At 35.0% G+C, this 17,296-nt stretch overlaps 1 protein-coding gene across 1 annotated transcript in view; it reads left to right on the top strand.

Annotated features, from left to right (window-relative positions):
- Nucleotides 1-17,296, top strand: part of CSMD1 (CUB and Sushi multiple domains 1) — an 805,423-nt gene that overhangs the window by 709,578 nt on the left and 78,549 nt on the right. Inside the window, exons 44-48 of the mRNA XM_009999261.1 lie at nt 2,135-2,280; nt 2,602-2,682; nt 2,832-2,945; nt 10,131-10,319; nt 14,657-14,803. Coding sequence (XP_009997563.1) covers nt 2,135-2,280; nt 2,602-2,682; nt 2,832-2,945; nt 10,131-10,319; nt 14,657-14,803 — 677 coding nt within the window. The remainder of the gene's footprint in view (nt 1-2,134; nt 2,281-2,601; nt 2,683-2,831; nt 2,946-10,130; nt 10,320-14,656; nt 14,804-17,296) is intronic.

Raw genomic sequence — 17,296 nt, 5'->3', positions numbered from 1 at the left:
ATTAAAAAAATACAAGTTATATGTACAGTTTATATACATGACATACATTATTTTAAAACTTGAACAAGTGTTTGTCGATACAATGGATTTTTCTTTTTATTATGCCAGTATCTTCATAGGTTTGAGACAGGCAAAAATTAGTTAATGCCTTGCTTGGACAGGTATCCATCTGATTTAGACTGTGAAAAATCAAAAGCTAACAGTTTTCAGAGAGCTTCTAGATAATCTCAATCCTTCTAAAATAAATACCTCTAGAGCTTTTGTATTCAATTTAGATTCATAGAATCATAGAATCCTAGGGGTTGGAAGGGACCTCGAGAGATCATCTAGTCCAACCCCCCTGCCAGAGCAGGGTCAGCTAGAGTACATCACACAGGAACGCATCCAGGTGGGTTTTGAATGTCTCCAGTGAGGGAGACTCCACAACCTCCCTGGGCAGCCTGTTCTAGTGCTCTGTCACTCTCACAGTAAAAAAATTTTTTTCGGATATTCACCTTGAACCTCCTATGCTCCAATTTGCACCCATTATCCCTTGTCCTATCACTGGTCATCACTGAGAAAAGCCTAACTCCATCTCCCTGACACTTACCCCTTACATATTTGTAAACATTGATGAGGTCACCCCTCAGTCTCCTTTTCTCCAAGCTAAAGAGACCCAGCTCCCTTAGCCTTTCCTCATAAGGGAGATGTTCCACTCCCTTAATCATCTTTGTAGCTCTGTGCTGGACTCTTTCAAGCAGTTCCCTGTCCTTCTTGAACTGAGGGGCCCAGAACTGGACACAATACTCCAGATGCAGCCTCACCAATGCAGAATAGAGGGGGAGGAGAACCTCCCTTGACCTACTAACCACACCCTTTCTAATGCACCCCAGGATGCCATTGGCCTTCTTGGCCACAAGGGCACATTGCTGGCTCATGGTCATCCTCTTGTCTACCAGGACCCCCAGGTCTCTTTCACCTATACTGCTCTCCAGCAGGTCAGCCCCCAACCTGTAGTTGTTCTTCCCCAAATGCAAAACTCTACACTTCCCCTTGTTGAATTTCATCATGTTTCTCCCCGCCCAACTCTCCAGCCTGTCTAAGTCTCTCTGAATGGCAGCACAGCCTTCTGGTGTGTCAGCCACTCCTCCCAGCTTAGTGTCATCAGCAAACTTGCTGAGGGTACATTCTATACCCTGATCCAGGTCGTTGATGAAGATGTTGGACAACACCGGTCCCAGTACCGACCCCTGTGGGACTCCACTAGTCACACACCTCCAACCAGATTCTGCCCCATTGACTACAACTCTCTGACTCCTTCCTTTTAACCAGTTCTCTTAACCAGTTCCTTACATATAGTGTACAAAAGGACCAAAAATAAATGTTGCAGTGTTCAAAAAATTCTTCAGTGATAAAAGCAGGTGGAGTTGTTTATTTATTTATTTATTTATTTATTATTCCTGTTCAGGTCTGAATGTTCTACATGATACTGAAAATGAATGGAACCTGAAATTACTGGAGTGTATTTCTCTTTGGTGTTCTATCCTAATGTTCAGATACACAAAGTGGGTTTTTTTTCCTTTTTTCTTTTCCTTTTCTTTTTTGTCCTTTTAATCCCCTTTTTTTTCTTTTCTCTTGTTTTTTTCCGATTTTAATCACTATTTTATCCTTTTTTTTTTTTTTTTTTTAATTTTCAGTAAGTGCCTTTAAGTCTTTGGAAAGAATTCAAGTGCCAAGAGTAAATTACAACTCTGTCTTAGTAATGAGTAAGAACTTTTAGCATCTGGGTCAAAAATGTTAGAAATAAGATTACAAGAATTTTCTAGATTATTTTTGTTTTGCTGAGAATTTTTTTTTGCGAGGACAGAGAAAATTGCAGTCAGCCAATACATTTCTTGCTCATGGAAGTATAAAAGCTATCGTAAGGTACTCCTGGTCTCCAAAAAAATATTAGGCTTTGAAATTAGAAAGAGTAATCTGTGTTGCTAGAAATAAAAATGAAACAAACTAATTTTGAATCACAAGGAAATACATTAAAAAAAAAAAAAAAATCAACATGCTCTCCTCAGAAAAGAGACTGTTAATGTAAAAGTTAAGTACAGTGTTTCTTCAGCTGTTTATTTGTTGTTTGTTTTTTTTTCATTTCACTTCCTAGGGATGGTCCTGACCATAATTCACCTCAGCTGGGTGTTTTTAGTGGGAACACAGCTCTGGAAACAGCCTACAGTTCCACCAATCAAGTACTCCTCAAATTTCACAGTGATTTTTCAACGGGAGGATTCTTTGTCCTCAATTTTCATGGTCAGAATGCTTTATATCAATTAACATCTAATTACCACAATTGATTTGGGGATTTTAGAAATATTTCTTTGTGATTTACTGAATGATGTTAAATAAATTTATCATGATTGATGGACTTGCTACTTTTTTTAAAGTAACAGTATAATTAATTTTTTTTAATTACACACTAAAAAAAAACTTAAGAAAGTTAATGTGTTTTTGAATGAACTAAGTTTATCTTTAATATTAATCATCACTATCTAATACTGAGCTTTTATTTTTTGAAATATTTTTTGCCTTTTTGAAATTATTTTGAAATATTTTTTCACTTAAATTTTTCAGCTTATCAGCTGAAGAAGTGCCAGCCTCCACCCACTGTTCCACATGCAGATATGTTTACAGAAGATGATGACTTTGAAATAGGTGAAAAAACAGTATCTCCTTTCTTATGTTTTCACTTGAAGTCTAATTTAACTAAACTATTATTGTATCTCATCTTCCACCTGAGATTTTGATATATTTCAGTTTAAGGGTATTTTGGGGTTTAACTTTTTTATCAATAATTTCTTCAGGAGATTTTGTGAAGTACAAGTGCCATCCTGGTTTCACTCTTGTTGGACAGGATATATTAACCTGCAAACTGAATGCACAGTTGCAGTTTGAAGGATCCTCTCCATCTTGTGAAGGTAAATATATGTTTGCATGGTCTGCATATCTTTAGAATACATCCTTTTTTATCTTCTCATACATTAGGCATCAGCTTTCTGGACACTATATTTTCATAAACATTTATAGGGAAGTTCCCATTAATTTCTTCAATATCTAAGAAGTGCACACATTTTCAAACTGGTCACAAAAAATTTGGCACAGACATTCTTTCAAATAAAAGATGAGTGGCTTTAACTAGTTAATGACACCATTAGTGAGACACTGATTTCTAAACTTCATTTAAATTATTTAACATTGTTTTGTATCAAACCAAAGATCTACTTTCACCCCTGAAGAAGTTTTAAATATATGTATTTAAACTAAGTTTTCAAATTAAAATAACAAATTATTCTCTCTGCTTTCATGAATGTGGAGACATTTTATGACAAAGTCACGTGAAAAAAAATTGTTCTAAAATATACAGCACACAAAGTCATGGAAGTACTAAAATATTTCAACTATTCATACTATGTTTATAATAATAGTATTTCAAGAAATTAATTTATAATTTAATGTGCATTCTGTTTAGGTGTGCATTTGTACACAATTTGCTCAACTTCATGGAAAGCAAGTATATCTTGGAGATATGTACTCGGTCCTCCAAATTACATTTTTCAACAGATGCTGTTGGTTATTTTTTCATTATTTTGGTTTATTTTGTTAAATAGTGGATGGCAAAAATACTCTGAAATGTTGGAAAAGTGATCAAGAAAGCATCTGTAGATTTATTTTCCCAAAGTACCTCAATTTTGGGGGGATAAAAAATATTACTGATTAGACACCATCATTGAAATTTTAAGGAAGTCAAAAAGTGATCAGAAATTCTTATATTCATAACATATTAACTGGGATTAGGTTGATCTAGAATATGTAACTATGGATGGAACATTGTCCATATCACAAAATAAAATCTGTATGCACAGCAGGTAATACTGAAAGCAGAGCAATTATTGTGACCCTTTATTAATAGTTGCATGGGTATGTTCTTCCCATTACACTGGTTCTTTATTTCAATGAATTAAAAATTAATAAAGGGTTCATAGTACAAGCTGTATTAGTTTCTTATATATTATGATGCATAATATTTTTTATGCCTCTGTAAGTAATTTGTCTGTATTACTGCCCATGCCTGAGTAGTTTTTATTCCTCCTCTTTTTAAACTTCTGTATACAGTAATCTGGGAGCTGTCACAGACTGAGAGACAGGACTCTGTGTCCTTATTTGGGATGGAAAAGATTATTTTTTTTTCAGGACACTCACCATAAAATACGCAAAAATAATGAGAAAATTTTGTATTTCTGTATATTTCTTGGTCAGATAACTCAATGCCTATTGATATTTGAATTATTTTCCAATCAGTGTATTCTAATATGATGATTGTACTGCAAATCCAGCTTTCAAGTTAACAGTAACAGCAGTAACTTAACTCTTGACTGAGTCAGTTAGACCATAAATAAAAAATGAAAGCCTAAAATAAAGTGAACTATTACTGTAAAAACTAAAGAGATATTAGGAGCTTCTGATAAAACACAGAAGAACAGCTATTTCAAACAGTTTTCACAGATGTTGAAACCAGTGGCTTTCTCTAATGGTAGCAACACTTGTTTCTTCGCAGTCCTGTGAGGCATCATAGATGAAAACTAGCAGCTCTTTATTTCCCTCACAGACTTTGTAGGTTTTGTGATTTTCTCCCTGTGCTTGCATTTCTGATTTATTATTTTTCAAAACTGCCCTATATATTAAAGTTACCAGAATTTTACCTAATTATCTTTACTATGCATGGGTGTTTGTAGGGCTTTTTTTCACAAAAAGGATGAAATAACACAGTTCCAGTTGAGCATATATTACCATCTGTTAATGTCTTTCAGTCCCGTATTCTTTTAATATGATTACAGCAGAACTTTGTTATAGGGAGGACACAAAATGAAATAATCTGATTAAAAAAGAAAAAAAAGACATTGGAATGATTCAGAGACAGTGGAAGTGGAGTCATTATAGTAAAGCTTCTGCCAAAGTTATTTTGGACAGACATAAGAAAGAAGGTTTTTTTAGATAACTTGAGATGCAGTTGGTTTCCTCTCTTCAGACAAGTTGCATCTTGGAATAAAATTAATTTCCCTTTCTGAAAACTTTTTTTTTAATTCTTAGCCCAGCCTTTCTGTCTTCATGACTTGCTATTGTGGAGATAAATGTTAAATTCAATTCCTATTTTATGATAAAACTAGCTTATATTTATCAAAATTTCTACTAGATTATATGAAATATTGGTAGATAATTTAAAAAGTATGGTTGTAATTATCATCTTTATAATGTTTACTCATCATTAAATATATTAAAGTACTTATGTTGCACTCTGAAATGTCTGAAATGGGAGGAATACGTATTTCTGGATCAGACTAGAAATCCCATATACCAGACAATATACTCCATTTTCTATCTCTTGCAGTGGCCAATAGTGATTTTATAGTGAAGAACATAAGATCATTGCAAGTATGCAGTTAATTAAGGCCTCCACCCAACTGTAGCTAAACAGTTCTTTGCAGTAGTAGTTCTTTGTATTTTGAATCATGTAGGATTCTAAATCAGATTCTTCAGTGGATTTATTCAATCTGATTTTGAATCTGTGTAAAATTTTAAATTCATAAAGTTTTGTACAAGAAAAAAGTAGTATTAGAGATAACAGGCTTAGTCAGGCCTTCCACAAAACAACTGAATTGGATTTCTCCAAAAGCCAGGTTAGGTAATCTCTTTCTTGAAACTCTGCTATGATGAGAGTGTCATGTTGTCCTGCAGAATTACTTTTCTCATGACACTGCCCCACTGCACTCAATTACATGTGATCATATAACATGAAGAGCTTTGTTATTTCCTGTTTTTCTGTAAGTATTGCCTGTGTGTATGAATTTATACAAAATAATGGATGACAGAACTCAGAGTTTACATGTGCAACAGTATGATTAAAAATGCATGTGAAATAGCTTACTTATATCCTCCAATATGCCTAAAGTAGTTTCTTTTAATATTTATTCCTGTTATCATTCCAAACTGTTTCACAGTAGGTACTTTTAAAATTCATGGGATATACTTATAAATAAATTATAATTAATTATTTACTGGGACTCAAGTGTTTATTTCTGTGCTTTGCAGCTAAGAGTTTCTTGATCAGTAAACTTAACATCAAAAGTTCTGAATGTGTAGGGAATTGAAGCTTCCTTTTTCTTTGCTGCAGAAGAGAGTCCAGAAGGTATAAAATATGATACTGAAGAATATGTTAATATGCTATTTGATTAAAAAAGAAAAGAAACAATATTAACAGCAGAATATTTATACCTCAACAGAAGCAATGTATGTGACTTTGTATTCTGTTTTGAAATATGCTAAAACTGAAAGCTAATATAACAGAACAAAAGTATCTAAACTGCAGATGTTTTGAGCTCTCAGGTCTGTATAATACCAAAAAGGTGGTGCTGTGGAGTTTATTTTTATTCAATTGATAAATATTAGTTATTAGTAATATTGGAAAATGGATGTGCCTTTTGTTTTATAGAACATGGTGAAGCGGTATCTCAGTTTTATTCAATTACATGAATCTTGTATAATAATCAAGTATGGCTTCCACCCTGAAGATTAAGTCATGTAATCAGCAGCTGAGCTACTGAGAAAGATAGCCAGCAAAAGCTGCCAAGGTCAATGTTGCCATTTTGCCATATAAGACAGCCATGCAGCCAGCCCCTCAAAGTGCAGAGCAGCATTACGATGTCTGCTTTCCCATGCCCTTGCACTTACGCAGAGCTGTGTGTCTCGAAAGTTCCTGGCATGTCTCTTGTGAATGGTGGAGATTGAAAGGGATCTCTTGTCCAGAGACTTTTAACCACAGTAAGTGAATCTTGGCCATATGAAGAGTTAGACCTGTAGCCTGCTGTGTAAGGAGATTTGGCCACCTCTGCTCTGCACCAAGAAGGCCAACGGCATCCTGGCCTGCATCAGGAATAGTGTGGCCAGCCAGAGCAGAGAAGTGATTGTGCCCCTGTACTTGGCACTGGTGAGGCTGCACCTGTAGTACTGTGTACAGTTCTGGGCCCCTCACTACAAGGTTGTGGAGTTGCTGGAGTATGTCCAGAGAAGAGCTACCAAGCTGGTGAAAGGTCTGGAGAATAAGCCCTATCAGGAGAGGCTGAGGGAACTGGGATTGTTTAGTTTGAAGAAGAGGAGGCTGAGGGGAGACCTCATTGCTCTCCCCAACTACCTGAAAGGAGGTTGTAGGGTAGCGGGAACAACAACAGGACAAGAGCAAATGGCCTGAAGCTGCACCAGGGGAGGTTTAGACTAGATGTTAGAAAGAGTTTATTTGCTGAAAGAGTGATTGGGCAGTGGAACAGGCTGCCCAGGGAGGTGGTGGAGTCACCATCCCTGGAACTATTTAAAAGAAATGTAGATATAGTGCTTAGCGACATGATTTAAGGATAATTTAGGTTATGATAGTGGGAGGATTATGGTTATGGTTGGACTTGATGATCTTCAAGGTCCCTTTCAACCAGGATGATTCTATGATTCTATTCAGTAATCAGTGAAAGTCATCTTTTTTTTCTTAAAAATAGTCTAGTAGCATAAGGAAATGTTACTATGGGGCAAAGTAGGTTGTGGAGCTGTCATGTCAGCTTCCCTTCATAACTAATGAGCACTTTTTCTGCATGTCTGACTGGAAATGCCACATAGCTAGCCAAGTATTTTATTATTTAATTGACAATAAGTTTCTGCCCAATGTTGTTATGTGATAATTTGCTGTTGTACTTATTGCAGATTCATAAATCAAGGCACTTGCTGACTGTATTTTCTCAAGTTATTCTCTTAGTCTGAATATAGGAAGTCAAAGTAACAGCATGTTTCATTTAAGAAGAGAAGATATTGTCATTAAAAACCTGCAATGTTGTATTCTGTAACACAGAAGCTTGTGTGACATTTCATGGTGTAATTTGGCTACAGGAATTTATAACTCAAGAGACAATTCCTGTATTAAAATTGTCAAAAGGATTCTTACTACTTTATATACCATTACCCCAAGGCTTTCCCTCTGTTAGAATGTCTTCTATGAAAATGCCCTTACCTCTTAGAGATGCTGTCAGGTACAGCCAGTACTGTCAAATGATAGGAGAAAGGGACACATGCAAGGGAAAATTATTTGCTTGACAGTTTTTGCCCAGCCTACACTTCATTCTCCCTGCTTGATGATATATTCTCACTTGCATATTACATCCCTTCTTTTTACAGGCTGATATTTTTTCTTTTTGAACAATTTTTCTATCTATACTAGATGAGGGGGGAGGAGAGGGTTTCAAAAATCTAGTATTTCTTCCTGCATTTGCTGTTGTGATAATGCTACACATTCTCCAGTCTGTTAGAGCAGACTGAGTATAAAAGGTTGTGTTAAAAGTTAGTAAAAAGCGGTTTTTACTTTCCTCACGGTTTCTGCCCTTCTTATATCCCTAAATAATCACAGCAGCCTTTAAATTAGTGGTTTATAATTTGAGCTATAATATAAAAAGTTGCAGTTAAAGAAAAATAATACTCAGATTAGTGCTGAAAATTCAACCTGTAAATTATATCTAGGGAAGTGTTGGAACAGTCAGAAAACAACTGGTTTGATTTTTAGTTTCTTTTTACTAAACTTCAGTGCCCTTAAGAAATTGTAGTCTTCAGCAAATGAGTTTTTAAGTTAACTTTGAAACTCGTATCTTTCTCAATATTTAAAATCTAAAGAATCTGGGATGGCAGGAATATTGTATTGTCCAACTCAAACTCATACTTTCTCTTACCTTATACATATGAGTCTGGAAAACTATCTGTAAGCCAGCTGCTCAAAGGTAAAGTTCTATGCACTATGTAGGAAAGTGATTGTTAATTATAAGAAGCGAATTAATTGATAAAATTCCTATTTTGTTTGTATTGATGCTTCTGGTGGAGGGTTCAGATTTGTCCCCAGTGTATGGAACAGAAGGTAATGACTGGACATATTTTATTAAATATAATTTCCTTCTTTACCAGTGTATTTTATTTCTTTGAGAGAACAATTAAAGATAAAGTCCTGAAATTGTCCAGAAGTTTACAGCAAATTTTTTCTTGGCTACAACTGAACCTAAACTTCACCTCCAATTTTGCAAAAGGCCAACTAAAGGAAATGGTCCAGTTTTAAGTGTTTGTTTCTGATAGTTTTGTGTTTTTCCACTGTAACATATTTTTCCCCTGATCATTTTTCCTCTGTTGTTATTTTTTTTACCTGTCCTATAACCTTTAGCTTATGCAAGTACTTGTGTATTGTGCCAGACAGTTTCCAGGAATGAATTTCTGTTAAGATAATATTTGTGAATCTTATACAAAAAAAACCCATGAAAACTAATATATATTATGAAACTGTGGACAAAATATATCAGACTTGAACTGCAAACAGGCATGAAAAAAATCAGACCTGCATGAAAGCCAAAATGTTAAACAGTGACTGAAAAATTAATTTCTTAAATCAAAATTAGTATGTAGGGTATTAAATGTACTGCATTTTAATATAGTATACGGCTTGTCACATGCAGAGATAAATACCTATGAATACCATGGTAAGCTGTTTGTAAAATGTTAGTTTAGAGTTTAAATGACAGGGGGAGTGGTTGCTGAGAAGAAATAAACCCTTTGTCTACACAGAACATGTATATTTTCAAATGATCTGGTGTGCCTAGAAGTTCCAATACGTTGTCATGTTCATTTAAGACACTTCATTCTTAAAAGGTGTTTTGTTGGGTGTTTTTAAAGATTTAAAATAGAAGACAGCTACCAGGTTTCCAAATTAAAAGTTTTACCAGGATTTTACCTCATCCCTTGACTCTGAACCCTTTGAGCTGTGGTCTATTTCTGGCTGAGTATTATATTATCATTAGTGTTACATAATAACTTTAATGAATATGAGGTTTATAACTTTGGTTGTGTTTCTCTTTGTGCTAAAGGGAACTTTGTTCTCCATTCCATCTAGAGTATGTTTCTAACGTGTTTTCATTTGGAAACTGAACTTGAAGCATACATATATCTGAAAAATAATACTTTTTTTTTTTTTTTTTTTTCATGGAAAGGAAACAATTATTTCATTGCTATTCCTGTTGTTCTTGTTGTGTCTGTTTTAGCACAATGTCCAGCAAATGAAATCCGTACAGAATCATCAGGAGTGATCCTCAGTCCGGGTTACCCGGGCACCTATCCCAACTCTCAGACCTGTTCTTGGACTATAAAGGTTGAGCCAGGATATAATATCTCCATCTTTGTAGAAATGTTTCAAAGTGAAAAACAATTTGATGAGCTGGAGGTATTTGATGGTAAGAGAGATTTCAAGTCTATCTAACCATGAAAGAAAAAATATTGGGTTAAGTGGGGTTTAATTTCCAATTGTTTCATAATTCAGTGATACATCTGAAACTTAAACAATAGTCCAATGTTTCTGGGGGTTTTTTTTGCCTTAAATGTAAATCTGTTAGCCAATGGAAGTTTTTATAGATTTATTCAGGACAAAGAAGCTTTTAAATTTTCTTAGGTATTGTTAGAGGAGGAGCAGTAGCAGCTGCATTCCTACGAAAGTCATAGTTTTCTGTTTTCTGTGATATGTGTGGAGATCTCTAAAAGGTGAAATTAACATGCTGGTTTGTAATGGATCATTTCTGGTGAGAAAATATTTTGGGCTTATAGCTGTATTTGTCCTATTAAAAAATAAAATAAAATAAAAAAATAAATAAAAAAATAGAGTTTGTATACTCAAATTTTAGTTCAAATAACCAGTCTACTCTCTCCACAGTATAGCACAATCAGTGCTGCACGTTGTCTGTATTTACTCCTGCTAAAGTATTTGAGTACCTGTTTTAGGACAAAAAGTAGAGATGACAAAAACTCAATTTCAGGAGTCTTACATCAGCACCTCTCAAAGGGCCCTATTTATTTAAGAGTTTATTCTTATTTTCTGCTGAATTCTGATCTTATTATCACATATTCTGCTCTCATTGACTGATGAGAATAACTAGTCCCTGATTGTTCTTGAGTATATTTTTATTTGTTTGGAGACAATTATCATATGTTCCCTCATCAACTAAGAGTCTATGACAACTATGATTGAACTCATTAATGGACTCATTCATTGTCACCATGGCAATTTAATAACATTAAAAAATGTGAGAGGTCTTGTATTTTGAGGTATCTTGCTCTAAGTATTTTTCTTAAGTAGTGGGTTTTTTGTCTAAAGTTATTATTTTATTTTATTTTTTTTTACCTTTTGGTAGCATTCTGGAAAGAAAACAATGTTTTTCATTTTTTAGAAAATGCCAGTTCTTTAGTGTATTTATTAAAATTATTTATTTATAATGTGTGCCTGGAATGTTTCTAGTGATTTGATCACTTTTTTTCATTCTGAAAAATTATGTTGGAACTGCTTAAAGTTCGTGGTGAAGATTTTTTTCTTTCTTATGCTTTTCAATTTAATGAAACCAGGTTATCAACAATACATCTGAGAGATGTATCATAGTCACTATTCTTTTAAGCACTGTCATTTCATAACAAGAAATCACATTCTTACAAATTCATCTTTAGAGCATCTCTGCTGAATACTTTTTTCTACCACCTACCAGCAAACTTAAATGAGAAAGATAATGGCATATTTATAACCTCTCAATACAGTACCATGTAGAGATTCCTGAGCTAGCTCCAAACAAGTTGATATTTAAATATGGCACATTGCAGTGCCTTGCAGAGATACTTCGTTGTGTCCCAGCGGCCACATTAGGAATGTGCTTTGCTAGGCTGATTAGTTCTGTATCTCAGCGTGACTAGTTTGTTGAGGCAGAAGGTAATGCTGATGTGGCTATACCCTTTCTATTGGTGGATATAACTCACACTAGCTTGTTCAGAGCTACCTGTATTGCTGAATTTTGCAGTAAATACGTATCATATACTAGGACCTTGTGTGGTCAAAAACAGCATACCTTCATTTAAGTTAATAGAACTGCACTGATCTATCTATACCAGGTAAAGGTACATCACCAAATTTTATACTCAACTTATATTAAGATTGGCAAGACAACTTCTAGAGAAACAGTATTTCCTAAAGCACAGGTCTCTGATTACTTTTTAAGGAAACTTTGGAATGCAAACCAAAATAGTGACTACATCAAACTGACTACATTGTAAATTGTGGTGCTTCATCAGATGGATGGTGATCTGTACAGGCATCCATTCAATTCCCACTTATCAGCCATACCCTTAGGAAATCTCATCTGTATTCTAAGCCAAAGAAGCCATAAATGTACCATGAATGTAATTACAGAATCATCATGGTTAGAAAGGACTTCTAGATCACCAAGTCCTACCATCAAGACAAACAAACAAACAAACAAACCAACCAACCACCAAAAACCCCACCCACAAGCTTATTCACTAGAGCATGCCCTGCAGTGCCACATCTGCACATTTCTTGAATACTTCCAGAGATGGTGACTCAACCATCTCCCTGGGCAGACTGTTTTAGTGCCTGACCACTCTTTTAATATAGAAACTCTTCCCAATATTAAATCTCAACTTCCCTTGCTGCAACTTCAGGCCACTTCCTCTGCTTCTATCGTTATTTGCTTCAGAGGCCAACAGCTACCTCACTATAACCTCCTTTCAGGTATTTACAGAGGGCAATGAGGTCTCCCCTCAGCCTCTTTTTCTTCAGACTAAACAACATCAGTTCCCTCAGCCACTCCTTGTATCATTTGTTCTCTAGACCCCTCATCAGCTTCGTAGCCCTCCTCTGGAGATGTTGCAGCACCTCAGTGTCTTTCCTATAGTGAGGAGGCCAGAACTGCACATAGTACTGGAGGTGCAGCCTCACCAGTGTCGAGTAGAGAGGCACAACAATTTTCCTACTCCTGCTGGCCACTCTATTCCTGATGCAGGCCAGGATGCTATTTGCCTTCTTAGCCATCTGGGCAAACACTGCATTCAGGTTACTTACACTGAATATTATTCATTTAATACAGCAAATATTATTTGACTTTTCCCTGAAACAAAAAAATCTGTCATTGAAAACAGATTGAAATGTCTAATGTTGTCTAAAGCAAACTGAAATACATCGAATCATTCCTTCAATCAAATACAGTGTGGCATATGGTGCTGCAAACTAACTTAAATACCACTAATAAGGAAAGATTCTTGCCTCTTTGCATGTAGTAGGTCTTTATTTGTAAAATTGTACACTTTAACCCCTTTGTGTGAGAATTTCAAAAGAGCATATTCATCCTAAACTGTGACAGTGTATGAAAGTGATTTTACAAAATAGGGTGAAGCATGGAGAAACTAAATGAATCGTCATGTTCTAAATATTTTTTTTAAGCAAAAATAGGATCTGAGCTCAGCATTCCTCATAATATATCCTACACTGTAATAATCAAACACTAACTCCCTAATATGAAAAACAAACAAACCACAAAGCATTTTGATGAGGGCGTGCTGGGCAACCTGTGCCTAAAGCTATGTTTATGTGTTCTTATTTTGTATATGTATTTATTTTTTAGAGTTTGGTTGTATTGTTGTCAATGTGGTGACCAGCTTCAGTTCCAAAGAAGCTTTATGGTTTGATGTGACTTCTATAGCCTGCCTTTTGTACCTTAAAAATCCTGATCAGGAAATATTTTGTCAGACTGGATGGAGAGAAGGCTGACAACAATTGTATTCAATTTTAAGATGTCATTTGGTTCTGGTTTATTTTTCTGTTTTCATGCAACATAAAAAGAGCTGATCAGGCTGCAGCTGCTGAAACTCAGCAAAAATTGATGAAGCAGCCTCTTTATTTGAAATAGCTGTTGTGGGCAAGATAATGTTGGTTGAACATGGCTTTCCTAAACTTGAAAAGTGTGTCGCAAAAGTCATAGTGAACATACGGTAGGGTTGAGTCACAGAGTTGTCAGGGACCTCTGGAGATTATCTAATCCATCACCCTTGCTAGATCAGGATCAAATACAGTAGATCACACAGGAACATGTCCAAACAGGTTTTGAATGTCTCCAGGGAAAGACATTCCACAACCTCTCTGGGCAGCCTGTTCTGGTGCTCTGTTACTCTTTCTTTTGAAAGAGCTGAGTCCTAATTAAGTATGTATTGTCATTTCATAGCATTTGTATATATGTATTCCACAGTGAAACTGTGATAATCTTACATATGTGAGAGCATTTTTAGCTAATGTGTTCACTATGTAATATAGTGGTGTTAAAATTATACAAGCTCTACAATGTAAAATAATACATAAATTTGCTATGAATCACTAGTTGGAAAAGAGTTTAAATAAATAATATTTATGATAGTGAGCAGAAACATAACTTCATTCAAAGCCATTGTCCCAAGTACTTTTTTTTTTCTTAATTCAGTATTTTTTCAGTGTTTATGGCAAAAACACTAATTGGTTTATGTTGCAGTTTTTTTGTACCAAAATATCTTATTGTGCCCTCTAGTGAAAACCTAAAACCAGATGGATAGTTTAAATAGAGATATGTTAACAATTTCACTGACAAGAACGTGTCAGGTTATATCCTGTTCTTTCCTTGTATACTAATAAATGAGTTAAAATACAGAAAGCATTATTTAAACTAGTAGTGCTTTAAAACTTCATTAGTTTCTTTATTCATCTCTGAAGGTTCTTCTGGGCAAAGCCCTTTACTGATTGCTTTAAGTGGAAATCATACTGGACAGCTGAACTTTACAAGCAAAATGAATCAACTATATCTTCGCTGGTCAACTGATCATGCAACCAGCAAGAAAGGATTCAAGATCCGTTACTCAGGTAACTGCTAATGATTGCTATTAAATTATGCTTTGTGGTTACATATACTATTTAGTATATGACAATTAGAAATTGTAATATAATGTCTTCTTCTCTGAAGATAATTTCTTATAATGTACATTTTGTGGATGTGTAATCATTCTATTGCAAGTTCAAGGTAACAGGACTTGGACTCTCAATTTTTTCCCAGTTTCCCAAAGATTTTGAGACTGATAGTTCTCCAATGAATACTTCTCTCAACCTACTGTCTTATCTTACCAGACCTGGAGTAAGGCCTTTGAAATGGAGAGGAATAGCCCTTAGATTTACAGCTAAGTACTTAAGAGTGGGAATTTTTAATCCTAAAATATTAAGGAGTATTCCACCTGCCATTCAGTACACACTGATTCGTTTTAGAGTTTCCTTGAGTTGCAGTTCACAACTCTTATTGATAAGCTTTCTTTCCTGTACAACTAAATGGAAAACCTGCGGGGAATTACTTACTTAACAAGCTGCATGTGAACGGTGTTGTGGTGACATGAATATATGTAAATAGTCTAACTAGTGGTAAAAAATTATGTCTCTTATTATGAAAAAAAAAGACTGTTACCACTATTGCAATACTGGATTATTACACTATGTGTAGACATATTGACCCTTAGTCCATTTGCAGCCTATTTAAGATTTTTTCACACATAAATCAGCAGACACATTGTTCCCAAAAGGCTTGACTCAGGGATCATTTACATGATGTAAAGAGTGAGTGTGTGTGAAGGAGTGAGAGAAAGGTGATAATTATTGTCTGTTGTTATAATTTGCTTTCTCTGTGTTTGGACTTGATTAGCAATCCAAAGGTTTTCAGCATTAATTTTGTTGGTTAATGATTGTCAATATAAATTAAGAGAGAAAGAAATACTAAGAATAATTTAGAAGAACATTTTTTCAACCACCAGGTATCTCCCATGTAGTCAAGCTAAGTTCCATGTAGGGAGATGACTACACAGACCTCACTTTTTTCCTGTACCATCCTTGCACTGGCTGTCTGGCGTCTGGAAAATTTCTCTTGTTACTGAGACAGAAGATCAGGGCTGAGCTCAGAGCATAATAACGATAATTGGTTTGGACACTTAAGAACTATGAGCAGAACTATGACCAGTCAGGAAAAAATGAAACAACAGTTAGTAAAAAAGCATGATCTCCACGTTGCAGGCAGCCTTTAGAGTATTGCTCCGAACTGAAATTGAGGGATAGGGGAAAGGGCAGCTGTTTTCAAGCATGCTGGAGATTCATTTAGTTTTTCATAGGAAAAAGGCAGTTACTTGATGGATTGAGAGTGTGGAAGAAGGAACAAAGAGAATCTGTCATATGATAAATCTTAGATGTGTGGCAATTATGGGAGTGGGAAAGTTGTAAAAAGAGTTCATGTAAAGGCTTTATTATTTAAGTATCAAGTTATTAGGGAGGCTGGGTTCTGAGGAATGATAAACTATTTTACACCTTTGTGTGTACACAGAAAGTTTTGCAGTAGTGAAGAAGTGGTTTGTCTAATTGCTAGACTCAATTCCTCAATTGTTATGGCTCTATCTTCAACTCATAATAAAACTGAGGGAATAGAAAGATACACAATCCTTATGGCTACATTTTAGGAACAAACAACTGTTTTGCTTTTTTCTGCTTTACTAACAGTCAGTGTCTGCATTTTTCTGCAAACTTCTGTACAATTTACGTGAGATTCAATGGAAATAATCAGCATGAAAGAAAAGTAACAGTGAGTGGCAGCATAAACAATTGGATTTGAATCTTAATGAGGGAAAGCAACATCATGAAAGTAGGAAAAATACAAGATCCCAAAAAGGCTATTGATACTGCGGCAGCTGTGACTGAGCCAGCAGGCTTTCTCATAATGAAGACCCTATTGAAATGAGTTACTGCCCTCTCACAACCCTCCTCTTTTTCTCCAGCTATGCCTGCATACAAAATTTTGCAAATTGGAGTTTTGTCACAACTAGATTTCATTTGTAGATACAAATTTTTTTCACTTCTAAAAGGTGCTAGAAGCTTTCAGAGCAATGCTTATTATTGCCTTTAGCACATGAGCTTACTTGTGTAAGCTATTTGTCTAATGTTACTAGCATGTTTTCTACCTTGTAGTTTAAGGTATTTTGCCAAATTTAGTAGAAAAAGAGCTAAAGCATTATAGCAGAGGGGTATTATTTTAAGGACTTGGAGTGTTACAGAGGCATAATTCTCATCTAAATAATAAATTTCCTGACTACACTAACACCTAGATAGTAAATGTTCTCTTCCTCAATCTAGTGAGTATCTGTATAGTGTAGTGAATCGAGGAGGGGAGGCAGCAGTAAAAATTTCTTGCAGCTCTAGGGAAGCAATCCCTTTTTTATATGAAAGTTATGTAGGATGGTAAAATCACTAAAATGGATGAAAAAAAAATAAGGAAAAATTATTACATGATGAAATTTGTATATATATATATTTCTTTTTTTTTTTTTTTTT

The sequence above is a fragment of the Chaetura pelagica genome, unplaced genomic scaffold (genome assembly GCF_000747805.2).
Source record: "Chaetura pelagica isolate M959 unplaced genomic scaffold, ChaPel_1.0 scaffold90, whole genome shotgun sequence".
NCBI classification, from domain to species: Eukaryota; Metazoa; Chordata; class Aves; order Apodiformes; family Apodidae; genus Chaetura; species Chaetura pelagica.
The sequence above is the reverse complement of the archived record's forward strand: the minus strand, read 5'-3'. Positions and strand labels throughout refer to the sequence as shown.